The sequence below is a fragment of the Electrophorus electricus genome, chromosome 17 (assembly GCF_013358815.1).
Source record: "Electrophorus electricus isolate fEleEle1 chromosome 17, fEleEle1.pri, whole genome shotgun sequence".
NCBI lineage: Eukaryota > Metazoa > Chordata > Actinopteri > Gymnotiformes > Gymnotidae > Electrophorus > Electrophorus electricus.
This window is the reverse complement of record NC_049551.1, coordinates 14,592,177-14,607,542: the sequence shown is the minus strand read 5'-3', so window position 1 is coordinate 14,607,542 and position 15,366 is coordinate 14,592,177. Positions and strand designations below refer to the sequence as shown.

The 15,366-nt window shown below is 43.8% G+C and overlaps 1 protein-coding gene across 4 annotated transcripts in view; it reads right to left on the bottom strand.

Annotated features, from left to right (window-relative positions):
- Window positions 1-13,107, bottom strand: part of gdpd5a (glycerophosphodiester phosphodiesterase domain containing 5a) — a 24,402-nt gene extending 11,295 nt beyond the window's left edge. Inside the window, exons 1-3 of one of the 4 annotated variants that reach the window (XM_027021390.2) lie at window positions 12,332-13,107; window positions 10,084-10,252; window positions 5,751-5,916 (exon numbers count right to left, since the gene is read on the bottom strand). In XM_027021390.2, coding sequence (XP_026877191.2) covers window positions 5,751-5,867 — 117 coding nt within the window. In that variant the 5' untranslated portion in view covers window positions 5,868-5,916; window positions 10,084-10,252; window positions 12,332-13,107. The remainder of the gene's footprint in view (window positions 1-5,750; window positions 5,917-10,083; window positions 10,253-12,331) is intronic. The other 3 variants (XM_027021389.2, XM_027021391.2, XM_027021392.2) reach the window with 3 other exon arrangements.
- Between the last annotated feature and the right edge of the window lie 2,259 nt (window positions 13,108-15,366).

The window sequence follows — 15,366 nt, the reverse complement described above, 5'->3', positions numbered from 1 at the left end:
ATTTTGCTATGTAGTCAGGCCAGTGTCAAGTGTGTGAGTGACAGTCAGATTAGTCGTGCTTATAATTTCAAAGGGACATACAAAACACACACACACAGTTTCATATCATAAATCTAACATATACATTTATATATGTATATGTATAAGTGGCAATTTCCACAATATAAATTTACATTCTGTTGAAAATAACACAAGATAAATAGGGGTGGGTAGTTATGAACTGAGGGATCCTAAATGAATTTTTGGAGGAACTGAGTATAAGTCATGACCCGTTGAAGATGTCTTCCTTCAAAGCAAAAAGGAAAATGGAAGTCTCAAGTGTAATTAAATTCCTTTCCCATAGAAACCTCAGCACCCAAAGTTACACAGCAAATTACTTGTGAAATATTGCACAGAAAGCCCTAACCTTTGAGTTAGTGAGGAGAGGGGTCCTTTTGTCAGGGACCAATAAAAAATAAATACTTTTGTCACCAGGTCGCTATGGAAGTTGGAAGGGTAGGGCTTGACCATGAAGCCATGACCACGTGTTGCTATCTGGGTTGATGGGTCGGGCTAAGGATATTCATACAAACAGACTTTATAAAATTCCAGAATGAAAGATATCACACTGTACAATAAATACAAGTTAAATAAAAGTTAAATCATTGAAATTGCTTGACATGTTCATACGGCCACTGGGCAGTACTTTAATTTCTCATGTTTAGTACAAAATTGACATGCTATGGAGACGAGGGTTGAGAAATGTCTATGAAGCTGATTTGTAGGCCAGCTCACAGGGCTTCATTAAAATCAGCAGTTTATAATAGAGTGGTTAAAAAGGATCAAGGTTAATTCACTTAAGTGCAAGGGCTCTCCCTGTGAAATCACACTGCACAACTACATAAGGCCATAAGGCCACACCTGGGCTTTCCACTCACTTTCACAATCCATATCTGGACATCCACTTCTGAAAGAGTCTTGCTTCATGCACCAGACATGTCCAGACACCTGCTAATCTACAGGGAACATCTTACAGAGCAAAAACTGCTGAAAACCACTGCATATAAGATCACTCCATAGATTTTCTTCAGTTCTGGAAACACCGCCTGTAAACCCCATCTGAGGCATTACGAGGGATCACCCTACGAGACAACCCAGACCTCAGTGCGACATTCAGACTCTGAGCACGGCTGATTGGCGCTGAAACCGTGATCCGATCTACTTCCCCTGCGTCACGCATAAGCACTCTGGACAAGCTTGACTGCCTCCGATGTACCGGTAGTAACCACCTGCAGGACTTGCACTCTTCCAAAAGCCAACCAACACATCTGAGCGCAGTGGGAAGGCGGCGACGTTGCGAGAAGTTGTTTCAGATTCAAACAGGCAGAAAACAGGGTTTACTGACAGAAGAAAGGGAAATGCTGGAGAGAGAGCAGGCAGAGAGTGTCGGAGCGCTGGGAACAGACTTGACCAGACTTAACACAAACTTAACTAAACTGGACAGAGCACAAGAAATAGCAAAAAACAAACAAACAAACAAACAAAACAACCCCACCAGCTAACCTTACACCTGAGCAGCAATAAACAAGCAAACAAATCAATAAAAACCGAGAATACATTTTTAAAAGTTAAAGTTAAAATATTTCTCTTTTTAAAAAGATTATTTTTTTAAATGCTATACACAGCTTTTGGATATAGTGGTGTGTTAGCAGTGTTCCTTTGTGTGCCCCCCCCTCAATCAGGAGTTCACTAATGCCCACTGAACACATTCCTAGCAGTCCTTTGTATTCAGCTGGACAGCACAGCGTGAGAGAGGAGGGAGGAGGTGAAGTAACACTACCTATTGCTTGCACTCCTTCGCTAACCTAAGCAGTAAAAGTTGTACGTTCGCTTAAACAGGACCTGTTATCCAAGATGCAATTTACATGTAAACACCAGTGTTTATTTACTATGTGTTTAATAGGAAAGGTAAATTAGCTCAAACAGAACTTTGGTAAACACAAACATTAGAGCTGGTGTAGTTTTGCTTTCTGTGGCTTTCATTTGAGGTCAAATTTTTGTTTGTTGTGTTGCAGTAATTCATAAATGGCGTTACACAATGCTAATTTTTTTCTCCTATTGCATTATATTAACTGATATTGTGGTTATTTGACAAACTGTCCTATACACAATCTACTGTTAAGACAAAAAGAATTTCTTTGGTGCTGACTAATCCTACAAATAAAACAGTGGCTAATATTAAACACTCCACATGCGTCCCTTTTTATGGATCCTCCACTAATCCTTTCTACAAAAACATCAAAGACATGCATGTTAAGACTGAGAAAAATAAGCATTCAGATAATTCCTGTGCTACTGTAGCCTGCAACCACTCTAGACGAGCTACGTCTACATTAACATAGCCACTAAAATTACTGATACAAAACGATCAATCGTCATCACCAATTCCTCCTGATGCCTTTCTGCAGAATATATATAATCATCTTTAGATTACAGACACTGAATATAGGCTTGCTGGTCCGTTTGATGAACACCTCTGGACCATCAAATTAAGGATTTGTCGTTTCCAGTGGCAAGGTGTTTTAATACCAATGGACATTAATGACATATCTGTTTGCATTGCCAGTTACTGCTATGGCAGCAATGAAATTGGAAAGTCAAAAGGTCTGATCTACACTCTTGGAACTTTAGAACCACATGGAATGAATGTTATGATTTATACATCTCCTTTTTCTAATATAAACTGGTTCCTCCTCCTAACAATTCAGAAGCACTTTAGAGTATGAGTGTGTGTAAATATATTTAAATACGAAGAAGATTGTAGGTGAGTAACTGCAGTGTACTGTAGTAAGAGATGTAGAGATATTCAAAACTGTGCTGAAGTACGCAAAGTTTCCAGAGAAACATGATAAGCTGTGCAAGCAAAATGCTTCACAGCTGATAGAGGACCTCTGTGTGAACGCCCTGTTTTGGTGGAGACCTTGTGTACTTCACTACAATTTTGACTACCTCTACATCTTTTACTATAGTACAGTGCAGCTACTCACCTTGATCTTGAAATTATTTGTGGCATAGATACAAATTCGAGAAGGTCTGGAATGATTCCTCAGAGACTTTGGTCCATATTGACATGACGTCTTCATGAGGTTGCTGCAGATTTGTTGGCTGCACATCCATGATGCGAATCTCCCGTTCCACAGATCTAGTGACTGTGGAAGGCCCTTTGAGTACACTGAACACATTGTCATGTTCAAGAAACTGGTTTGAGATGATTTGAGCTTTGAGACATGGCGCGTTTTCCTGCTGGAATAGCCATCAGAAGATGGGCACACTGTGGTCATAAAGAGATGGACATGGTCAGCAACAGTACTAAGGTAGGCTGTGGCATTTAAACAGTGTGACAAAAACATATCTTGAACTCCATTAAACTACCACCAGCCTGAATCGTTGACACAAGGCTGGATGGATCCATGCTTTCATGGTGCCAAATCCTGACCACATTGACATTCGTCAGACCAGGCAACGTTTTTCCAGTCTTCTATTGGCCTCAGTTGCCTGTTCTAGCCCATCTGCTTCAAGGTTCGAAGTGTTGTGTGTTCAGAGAAGCTCTCCTGCACACCTCAGTTGTATTGAATGGCTATTTGAGTTAATCTTGCCTTTGTATTAGCTAGAACCAATCTGGCTGTTCTTGTTTGACCTCTGGCATCAACAAAGCATTTTTGTCCAGAAAACTGTTGCTCACTGGATATTTTCTCTTTTTTAGACCATTCTCTGTAAACCCTAGAGATGGTTGTGTGTAAAAGTCCCAGGAGATAAGCAGTTTCTGAAATGCTCAGACCAGCCTGTCTACTACCAACAGCCATGCGATTGTGTTTGTTCAACGAGGAATTGAACAGGTGTAGCTAATAAAGCTGCCATTGGGTTTATGTATGTGTACAGGTCAGTGAATGTGTTTGTGTGTCTGTGTTTTGGACATCAATTTAAGAATAAACCATTAGAATAAACTGAATTTAAGTCTATGAAAAACACATTCAGTCAGATTCATCAAACATTTTAAGTATACATATATCAATGTAGTACACCAGGTTTCCATAGAAACAGGACATTTCAGATAGTGGTTGTTGATTATATACACTCAACAGATGGTTTATTAGAAACTACCTTGAGCACATTAATATGTACATTTAGATGTGTGGCATTTAGCTGAAGGTTTTATCCAAAGCGACTTACAATTATGACTGAATGCAACTGAGGGTTAAAGGCCTTGCTCAAGAGCCCAACAGTGGCAACCTGGACTGGCAACAAGATGAGTAGGTTAACCGCTGAGCTACCACTGCTCTCAACATGCACTTTAATGAGTACACATATCTTATAGATGCATTTAGAGACACAGACAGGTACAGGCATTCTAGGCTGTAGACCATTTGTGCCATGACCCCATTCATCACTGCTCAGTTGCTGAGCACAGGACCACAAACAAGCAAATATTATTTGGGCAGTGGAACATCCATTGGTCTGCCTCCAACCTTTCTATTGTTCTGCCTCCAAATTCCCTAAAACACATTTCAAAGACACGAATGCCTTCTCTTTGCCAGATAGGTTCAGCCCAGGTCCAAAACTTATGGAACACGTACGGAAAATTGTTCCTTTTCTTGCCGCGTCCTCCGGTTTCAGTTCAGCACAGCTTTTATTACTTAAGAGCAGGAGAGACAGGGTGACCTGATCATTCACCGCACTGCACAATGTAACCCATGGCTTTGGAACAACCTCGCAAAAATCACCCTGCTTCTGAGAGCTCTTCATATGACTAAACACTCTTGTAAATCCACATGTAACAACTCCCATCAACGCTCATTTTTTCCCCCTAGAATTCTACTGTAGCATATAATGTGATATGTTACGATTACATTTTGCGTTAATTGGAAATACTCTTTTAAATATCCAATAAATTAAAATATCACATATTAAAGCCATTAAAATGAAGTGCTTTTCTTCTGTGAGATGAGGTGGGAAAGGTTCCCTTCAGATCCACATTTTTGCTAGCACCTCTTAAATACTGGAGGACTGGAGGCTAAAATTAGCATTGATTCTTAATCCATCTATTTAAGTCAATATGTACGATTACCCAATTTCCTGGGGTGATATCCTGTTAAACTAACAGTCATTACTAGCTGACTAAATGCGGTGGGTAATATCGGCACGTGTGATCCTGTTGCCAGATGGGATTGGAAAGGAAAGGCACCCCAGCTGAGAGCACACCTCTGTAGCCTGTGTTCCGATGGGACTCAGCTGCTGCATGCCCTTCGGCATAACCGGAAACATCGGATCGAGTTTCTCTCAACCTGACACACACAGACAGATGCCCCGTTAGAAAGGAGAACTTAATTGGTTCAAAGGATCTTTGGGGCTGTCGGGCTCCTAACCGAGATCTGTCTGCCATACGTACACACACACACACACACACACACACACACACACACACACACAAACACACACACATGCACGCACATGCACATACACACACACACACACGCACATACACACAAAATTACGAGATGAAAAAGAAAAGCCCCCAAAAAGCCCCACTTTTTAATTTGTACCATCAAAGAAGTACTTGTATGTCTTCCACCAGGTGCGTATCAGTGGCGACAATGACGCTGTGTATCAAAGCCATCTGGATTATTGTCCCAACATCACACGAGCTTATCCGCATACAATATGACAAGGCTAATGATGGCAAGAGCATGGCACATGGCAACACAGCTTCCTACCTTGGAACTGTCGTCATGGGAACGCTGGTAGCGTTTCCAGCGGCACCCATAGATTCCAGTCAGGCAGGATAAGCACAGCTGTCTCTCGTAAACCTGTAAGGGTTGGTGTTTCACCATGCTCCTACACGCGACCGGTCGGTTCACATCCCAGTCGATGTAACGATGCCTGGGAGACAAGAAAACACATGAATGTGGTATGAAATTGAGCCATTGGTCAGGAAGAAAGCCATGGACTAGACACAAGGCCTCCCCTAGGTCACGCCACCCTCACACAAGACCTCTAGACTAGACACAAGGCCTCCCCTAGGTCACGTCACCCTCACACAAGGCCTCTAGACTAGACACAAGGCCTCCCCTAGGTCACGTCACCCTCACACAAGGCCTCTAGACTAGACACAAGGCCTCCCCTAGGTCACGCCACCCTCACACAAGGCCTCTAGACTAGACACAAGGCCTCCCCTATGTCACGTCACCCTCACACAAGGCCTCTAGACTAGACACAAGGCCTCCCCTATGTCACGTCACTCTCACACAAGGCCTCTAGACTAGACACAAGGCCTCCCCTACGTCACGTCACCCTCACACAAGGCCTCTAGACTAGACACAAGGCCTCCCCTATGTCACGTCACCCTCACACAAGGCCTCTAGACTAGACACAAGGCCTCCCCTACGTCACGTCACCCTCACACAAGGCCTCTAGACTAGACACAAGGCCTCCCCTAGGTCACGTCACCCTCACACAAGGCCTCTAGACTAGACACAAGGCCTCCCCTACGTCACGTCACCCTCACACAAGGCCTCTAGACTAGACACAAGGCCTCCCCTAGGTCACGTCACCCTCACACAAGGCCTCTAGACTAGACACAAGGCCTCCCCTAGGTCACGTCACCCTCACACAAGGCCTCTAGACTAGACACAAGGCCTCCCCTAGGTCACGCCACCCTCACACAAGGCCTCTAGACTAGACACAAAGCCTCCCCTAGGTCACGTCACCCTCACACAAGGCCTCTAGACTAGACACAAGGCCTCCCCTAGGTCACGTCACCCTCACACAAGGCCTCTAGACTAGACACAAGGCCTCCCCTAGGTCACGTCACCCTCACACAAGGCCTCTAGACTAGACACAAGGCCTCCCCTAGGTCACGCCACCCTCACACAAGGCCTCTAGACTAGACACAAGGCATCTCCTAGGTCACATTATCCAAACACAAGGCCTCCCCAAGATCACGTTATCCTCACACAAGGCCTTTGGGTCATGTCATCCTCAAACAAGGCCTCTAAACTAGACACAAGCCCTCCTCAAGGTCACGCTATCCAAACACAAGGCCTCTGGACTATACATTGTCCCACAAAGCTTTCGGGAAGTACTCAGTATTAGCACTGAAATTCCAAAAACTGACATCACATCTAACTCTGTATTGGTGGAGAACAGATGTTAGAACAACAGATGTGCACTGTGATGAACAGAGCAAATAGCGGTTATTAAAGAGGCACGGCAGGCCACATGGTCATGAGGTCACTGCAAGCATTCATTAGCATGGTAAATACACACCCGTTCTCTATTTCTCTCTCACTCTCTCTCCCTCTCTCACTCTCTCTCTCTCTCTCACACACACACACACACACACACACACACACTCACAACAGTGTAAAGGTCTTGCTTAATCACTTTCTGTCATTAGTCAGTTCCTGTCATTAGAGTTGATTAGGGGGATGTGAAGAGGTGCAATCCAGTGCCGTCATTAGCATCCAGCAGTGAGTTCACAACACAGCCAGGCATCCAGCCTCTCCATATATCAGTCAGCACCAGTTCTCTCTCAGCTACTAGCTGCCTGGCAGGGCTGGCATGGCCCCTCTGGGACAGCCTCGGGTCTCAGCAATGTGACCCATTTTTTACATCTTACACATTTCATGGATGCCCTTATGCAGAACGACTTACAATTTCAAGCCTGTTACAGAGGTAGGCAGATGTTGCATTAAGAGACCAGGGACCTTTGCAGGTATGGCATAAAACATGAAACATACCGACCACAGCTGACAAGCCTTAGACTCTGAGTCAAAGGTAAACACTTCAGCAATAAACAAGGCCGCTCTATTCTCTGCTGTCTCAGCTAAAATGTGTTCCGCTCCTGAGACAGTCAACATACAGATCATTCTGTTGTGTGTTAACAGACAACCAAGCCGAAAAGCTTTACTGTCTGTGACCTTGCCAGGGACCCGTGTCCGCAGCCACTAGGGAAACAGAAACAGCAGCCCAGAGAGCAAAACTGTGGCTCGACGCCTTCAGAGCACAATTAATTATTCAGCTCACGACAGCTGAAATATCGGTTGTCTTGGGAACATAAATGATCTTGGCCAGAGGAACATCCACCCCCCACTGGAGGTTCTGGCATTCGCCACTCCACTCTTCTGCCACTTCAAAAAATGTATAGCAACACATTTGGCTCTTCAAACAATGGCGCCATACATGTTTTCCTCATTATTAATACAAGAGCACTCGCAGGCGCGGCGTAGGCCTTGATGTTGAAAACAACGCTGCGTGCACATGGCTCAGAACGAGAGGCGCAGGACTCGCTGTGGCATGGCTTGGAGCTGAGTTATTAGCCTTGTTAATAATAGAATAATGAATTGGCCCAACAGCCAGCGGGGCGAGAATGTTAATGAATCATTAGCATGTTTGAGCCTCTGAATAGCTGAGGATAGCCTCCGTATTCAGCCTTTGAAGCTCTTCAGGTGTGACTCAGCTCTGACACTATCTCTATCACCATCTGTTTCTCAAATGTTTAAATGAATTCTATTTATGTGTGTTACCAAATTAGTCGTCTCAACTGAAATATGAGCTTTGTTTGTGACTTATAACTCAACTATAACTTTTGTGCCAATAACTGAAGCCTAATAACCCACACATTGTTCATACTGAAGAGTAATAGGAGTTTGTACAGTAATAGGAGTTTGTACAGTTTTAAAAGGGTCTAACAAAGGAAGCTGAGCTTTCTACCTTTATCTGCCCAGGACATGCCTTTCTGTTTTGGCCTCACACATTGTGGACAAATGCCCCTGTCTGGATGAGATAACACTGCCCATCTGCCCCAGCAGAAGGTGGAACGTAGACACGTTTAAAAACAAACAAGCAACAACAAAGGGATTGGGTCAAGGCAGATCCACACCTTGCTGGCTTCTTTGTTAGTGAAACGGAAGTGACATTTACGTCACCTGAAGAGCAGCATACAGATGTATTCAAATGAGCTGAAGCAAATTTTAAACTGACAAATGTCCTGAGAAATATCAACTGAGCAAGAGGATGAAAGTCAATCACAGATAAAATGTGAGTCTTCAAACCCAAGAGAGGAAGCAGGAAGTAATGCAAAAATAATAAAAGTCACAACCCTGCAACTCAGAATGGTTTCATCTCAGAACCACTGCATTTCATTTTTACATAAACGCCGGAGGATCTAATGTATCAGCCATATGTTGGTGCATCTTCAGATGAGACCACAGGCAACTCCCAAACTCCAAAATACCATTTCTTAAAACAGCTGTTAAGAAAAACAAAATGAGCTCCAATATAACATTTATTTCCTAAATAAAATTCCACTGGCTCCCCGTTAACACCCTACTTGACAACTCGGGTTCGAACCTGTATGACATTAGACGTAACAACAGATGGAAATTCTGAAGCATCCACTTACTGTAGAGGAAAAAGTCAATGTGCTTCCGTACATGTGAGAGTCACCCAGGCACAAGCAACAGAGCTCTATGTTTTGCATACAGTGTCTCAGGCTCTCAACTTCAGTCTCCTCCACAGTGCCAGCCACTCACACTCGGTCAGTCCCGGTGTTGGAAGTGGGAGCGGAACCACACACGGGCGAGCGAGTGTGTGCATGTTCAGCAGCTGTGTGTTCTCTCGGCTGGGTTTGTGGAGTGCTGCCTGATCTAGCAGGTTTCCATGACACTGGAGTCTATCTATGAGGGGCTTTTTAAAGTTCACAAAAGCAGAAGGCGTGAGAGCATGCCGCTCTGGAGCCTTCACTGCTGACGGGGCAGTCTACACCGCACCACCGACAGGTTAGCAGCACTCAATACCTACTCTATCATCCGCTCTCTCAGGGAGGTCTGTAGCAGAGAAGTAAAGATAACTAAAAGTTGGGTAAAGAACAAAGAAGAGATCATTTAATCTAAGAACACACATGTCAAATAAATGTGTGTGAGGGGGTCATGTTAGGGTTGGTTTCACGAGTTATCACAGTGAGGCTTTCGTGTGATGGAGGTTCTGCGTATCTAATCATCATTAACCTATAGCTCAACTTCGACCATTCACAAAAAGACACCTGACCTTCAAAAACGGCGTCGGCTTGCACAACTCCGTAAGCCAATTCTTTGTTTCTTCCTGACGGGAATTCACAAGGCCTTTGGGATAGATTTCAGTGAGATTTCAGGCCTGCAACTGAGCCGATGGCAGTGGTCCAAAGGAACAGCCCAGAGGGAGGGGCTGGGCCGGACTCCTATCGGGGAGTTTAAGAGGTGAGTTTAAGAGGTGAGTTTAAGAGGTGAGTTAGCACAGACGTTATCATGATTAATACCTACTACACCACACTTAACAAACTGCCACAAACATTCCACTTAGGAACATGGTGCAGGAAAATATCTTGCAGTGTATGAGAATGAAAACAATGACCGCAATCATGGTAAACTGTACTGGCTACCACACACGGCTCCGTAACAATTACAGCTCTGTGACATCAGAAGCTTTTCATTGCCATCAAAGATAATCTGGTTATGTTGGGAATCTGCGGCTTTGGGTGAATATGCTGTAATGGTAAATGTACTTTCACTCTATTCCCACAAGGTGATCCCACATGTGACTTAACACCCCATCTTAACAGTCCCATCACACATGGGACTCAAGCTGAACTACAGAACATACGTCTCCTTTCTACCGGAGTTGCGAATGACCACACCAGCGCTGCCAGACACCTACACACACACAAAAAGACTGAAAACCTTCCAGGGAGAGATGAGAAAGAACTCTCTCTTATTCATCAGGCATAAATCCATTAGTGGCAGCAGAGAAGTGACAAAAGATCATTAATACATCCTACCATAGAACCTCTATGCTGGACAATAATATCACACAGATGAAGCCCTAATTAATACTAGAACACTTAAAAAATGACATTTTTAAAAATGGATCAGTTTCTATTTATGTGGTCATGCATGATGAAAGCCGCCAGAAATAAGTGGCATGACTAATAATGCATTACATAATAATAATGAAGAACCTTGAGACCTCCTGTAGTGGCATACAATCAAAGACTTCGAGAGGAATATTATCTCTGCCTTATGGCGATGTGATTTATCTTTGACTCTTTCACAGATCCTGTGACAGAAAAGGATACGTTGAAGCCCCACAAAGAAAACAATTATTTAGAAATTCCTTTCAGGGTGATAAATAAATCTGAGACACAAACTGACTTGGGGAAATCACAAACAGGAACTGATCAGGTTACAGACGACACCGAGTAACAGAATAAGCCAAGGGAAGACTGAAGCCAAGGCAAGCCATTAAGCAAATCCTCTTTCTTTCAGACTGACAAATGGGGTCTTTGTTTCAGGTATCACCTCTATGGTGGTCTTTTCCGAGGTAGATGACAGGGTAAACATCATCTGTCTGTCTACCTGATCTTTTGTTATGACACCCAGCAAGCCCACCTGCTCAGGAGGAGAAAAGAAGACCACCCATATCGGTCTAGGATGTACATGGGCAGAGCTGTATGTTTCAACTGGAGTTAATTTACCTCCATGGGAGGAACTGAAGACTTGGTAGGAAAGCAATGAAACCTTGTCCACGCGGGCGCGTGTCCAATTCCGAGGCTGGGACGTCCCTGACGTACTTCCGATCGCATGTCCGCTCTCTTGTGTGGACACCAGCACACCTGCTCTCATGTGCTCCCTTTCTGTCCCTGCCGTGGGAAACTTCCTGAGATGCCGTCTGTGGCACTTCCCCCTGACGCTCAAGCATTGCCAGAACTCCCTGCTAGCAAGACCCTGGCGAGAGTGACTCTTGAGCACACGAACCAGATTTGTACCACAAATGCCCACTGGCCCTGAGGTGTGAGGATTATAGCCAGGTGCTGGAAACCCATGTGTGTTTCTATAATCTGGACCCAGGTTTATTTACATATGTATTTTAATTTTTTTTCTAAAACAAATTGCATCATTTATTTAAGAAAAAAGTACGCAAGAGAGCATGTTGCTTTGTATAGAAAGGATCACTGAGTCATGCAATTACTTAAACGAGCCTATAGTCTTTCACAGACCTAAAGATTACAGCAGTCAGCGCATAGCGATGAAATTAATGAGTTATATGCCCACATTTTATAAAGCGTTAGCAAGTCTACTCGGTGACACTGCATTCATAGGCTTGTTATGGACATTAAGAAGAGAGTCCCACCTACAGCCATGCTGAGCAACACAGCCGAAACTGACAGACGAAAAAACTTCGGATACCGGCGAAGTGAACAGAACGCAAACCGAAAACTGTAAGGGGAAATGACTCCGAAACCCCGTGACCTGTATTTTACCTGCACAATTTCTTAATCCAGCTGCTCTGTCTTGATAAGGGTAACGACACAGGTAGTTCACATTACACCATCTCCAACATTTTCAGTCACATTTGGTTTGTTTTTCCATCCGGAGCAAATAAAACGGAATGGTATTTTTTTTCCCGGTAGTCCTTTTAACAGTTTAATTGCTTCTGATCTGCGATTTGAAAGCGACTTGAAAAAATTAAACTCGCATCAGTGAAAACTCGTTATCCGCTAATCCGTGTTCTATTATGAGCCCGTACCCCGGCAGGTCTTATGTATTTTCCAGGGAAGTGCTGAAGAACTCTGATTCACCGAAGGCATTCCAGCCGAAAACACGTGGGAGGAGCCGCGGTTAATTCCCGGTCCTCCTCTTCAGAAAGCATACTCAGACCTCGCGCACAAACGACGGAGCCACCGGGGCACGACTCGGCACGCTTTACACGACACAGACTCTTTTCAAAACGAATATAATGTGGGCAGAATATGATGTAACTTCTCAGGTCAGTTGAGAGGTAGATATAACTTTACTGTTATATATCAAGTAACTTCTCCATCGTGGGGGAAAAAAATCTATTTGCATACAAAACAGACATCGGGCTTTGTTTAACGCTGATTTCAGCGTCAGTGAGCGCACTTTAAAAATATGTCTCCGGCCCAACTCGTCAGTGTGCAGAAGCCTCTGCCAGTGTAGTGCAATCTGTTGGATCTATGGATGACAACTAGAGATTATCAACTGCCTTGGAAGACCATTGCGTCACATTCTGCTAATCTCGTACAACCTAGAGTTAACCCTTATTAACGCAAAACGGTTCCTCTGCGGACGTGCCCGTGTGTGTGTGTATGTGTGCGCGCTTTACTCTTATCTAAGTTTGCCGACATTCCAAACATCGAGGCAGAACAATCAAAACTGTACCAACGCTTGAGTTTTCTCTACCGTAGCAGCACCCGCAATTGACCGTAGACGGGCCCACCTGCGCGGGTGTGTGACTAACTTCTTCATTCACCCGGAACGCTGGTGCCAACCTGGCTGAGCAATATGTGCCCCTTCTGAAACCAATAAAATCGGCAGAGTAACCTGCTCACGGTTCCGAGCTGTGAGCGTGAAAAGTCCTTAGCACTTGGCTCTGAGAAGGCAAAAAGAAGCAAGGATGCATTACGACGGCAGCGCTTTGTCGACCTGTCGTTTTATCAATGCACATTACATAATTGCTCCTGGAATACGCAACATTAATAATCATTAAACAAGCCACATAAAACAGTTCTTTGTGGTCATTTGATCAAACTAGCAGCACCTGGAGGTAAAACCTAATACGACACTAAACAGATAAACTCATTGTATCATGTTTTAATAAAAAATTATTAGCTTCAGTCATTTGAATTTAGGCTGTATTAGCTGTCTTACACTGGATTTTTCCAGTTGTCCACTAGAGGTCTCCATTGTCGTTTTTTGGTAAAGGACCGTTTCACTAGACCTGAATAGCTGCAAATTAAACTCAGCAGCTCATTTGCTTTGTATGTGTGTGGGTGCATTCTTGCTACAGAAAAGGTAAATAAAAAACAGTAAATAATTTAGTAAATATTTCTCATCAAATATTTGGGACTGCTTTGAATATGTGAAACAGAAAGATATCCACCAGTCTTATTCCAGTGCTTTCCTTTGTCTGTTTTATTACACGAATTTAATAATTTCATTGCAAATCTTCATATATTTCGCAAAATGAAAAGAACATGTCACAAAATGTAAAGACCTTGTCTCACTGTACAGCCAACATAAGGGGTTGTGTGAGAAATCTGAGATGGGTTCCCTCACCAGGAAGTGTAAGAGAAGTGAAGTTTTACATCATCCAGAGACCACGCAACTTTCCCGTGGCGGGGGCTCAGTCTCCGGCTACGTGCCGCCCTTTTCTGGAAGAGCGTCTTTAGCTGTTAGCCAGATGTGCGATCATTTAGAATCAACAGCGTTAAATATTTACAGCCGCGGTTCTCTGATTGTGGCTTAGAGGTTTGGTAGCTATGCCGTTATTGTCAAGTTCAAACGACTGATAATACCTTTTCTTGTGGAATGAAAAAGATATAAAGGTGTTAGTTGGTGAGGTGATTGTCTGAACCACAGTAAATGTACTGGATCATTTATGCTGGGCTCTTTAAGTTAAACGTTCAAGCACAGGCTTTACCCACATGCCATGAAACGTTAAAAGCACTGTGTGTTAAGTCAGCTTTGGAAGACAAAATAAAAGACAACATCTTTGGAATGTGTAAAGCTGATTTTATCCTCCTATCGCTCAGTCGTAGTGGGGCAAGTTGCAACGTGTCTCATTCACAGGGTAGCACACACCCGACAAATACAAGGTATGGACCAGTGACTGTAAAAAAAAAAAAAAAGAAATCAACATCTAATTACAAAAGTTTGAAGTAAGACTGATTTTGTTGGAGTTGTGGGCGTCAGACGTCCTGGTGTTTTCCCAATCTGATCTGAAAAACAGATGCGCCCCCTCGTATGTTTTATTTATGGGTATGAAATTTGGGCCCGACAGCGAGAGGATATCGGACAGCGGATATGGCCAAGAGGAAGAGCATCCTGTCTCGCAAACTTTTCCCACCTCCTCCTGCCCATGATGCACCGTGTTTTAGCGTTGCATCACCCTTTATTTTTTTAAATAACGCTTAAGATCTAAGGCAAACACGCTGCATCACTTTTAGAAAGACCTCACGTAAAGCACCACCTCAATCGCTACTCTTATAAGCCCTGGTGTTTTACATTTATTGAGCAGAAGAGCATGCGACTGGGTGCGAGGAAGCTCCAAGCGGCATGGGTAATATCTTAACGTGGTCTTCACCCCCTTACAGCAGAGTAGGGGGTGGGGCTTGCGCTCATACCCTTTCACCATTGTTCTTTGTTTTCCATTCTATACTAATGAAGAAGGATCGGCACATCTCTCGCTTATGAGTCCAGTGCTGTGCAACTGCACCCATGGACATTTCATACTACTGTTGATTAACCAAACACTCTAGCACTTATCGTTATTTTG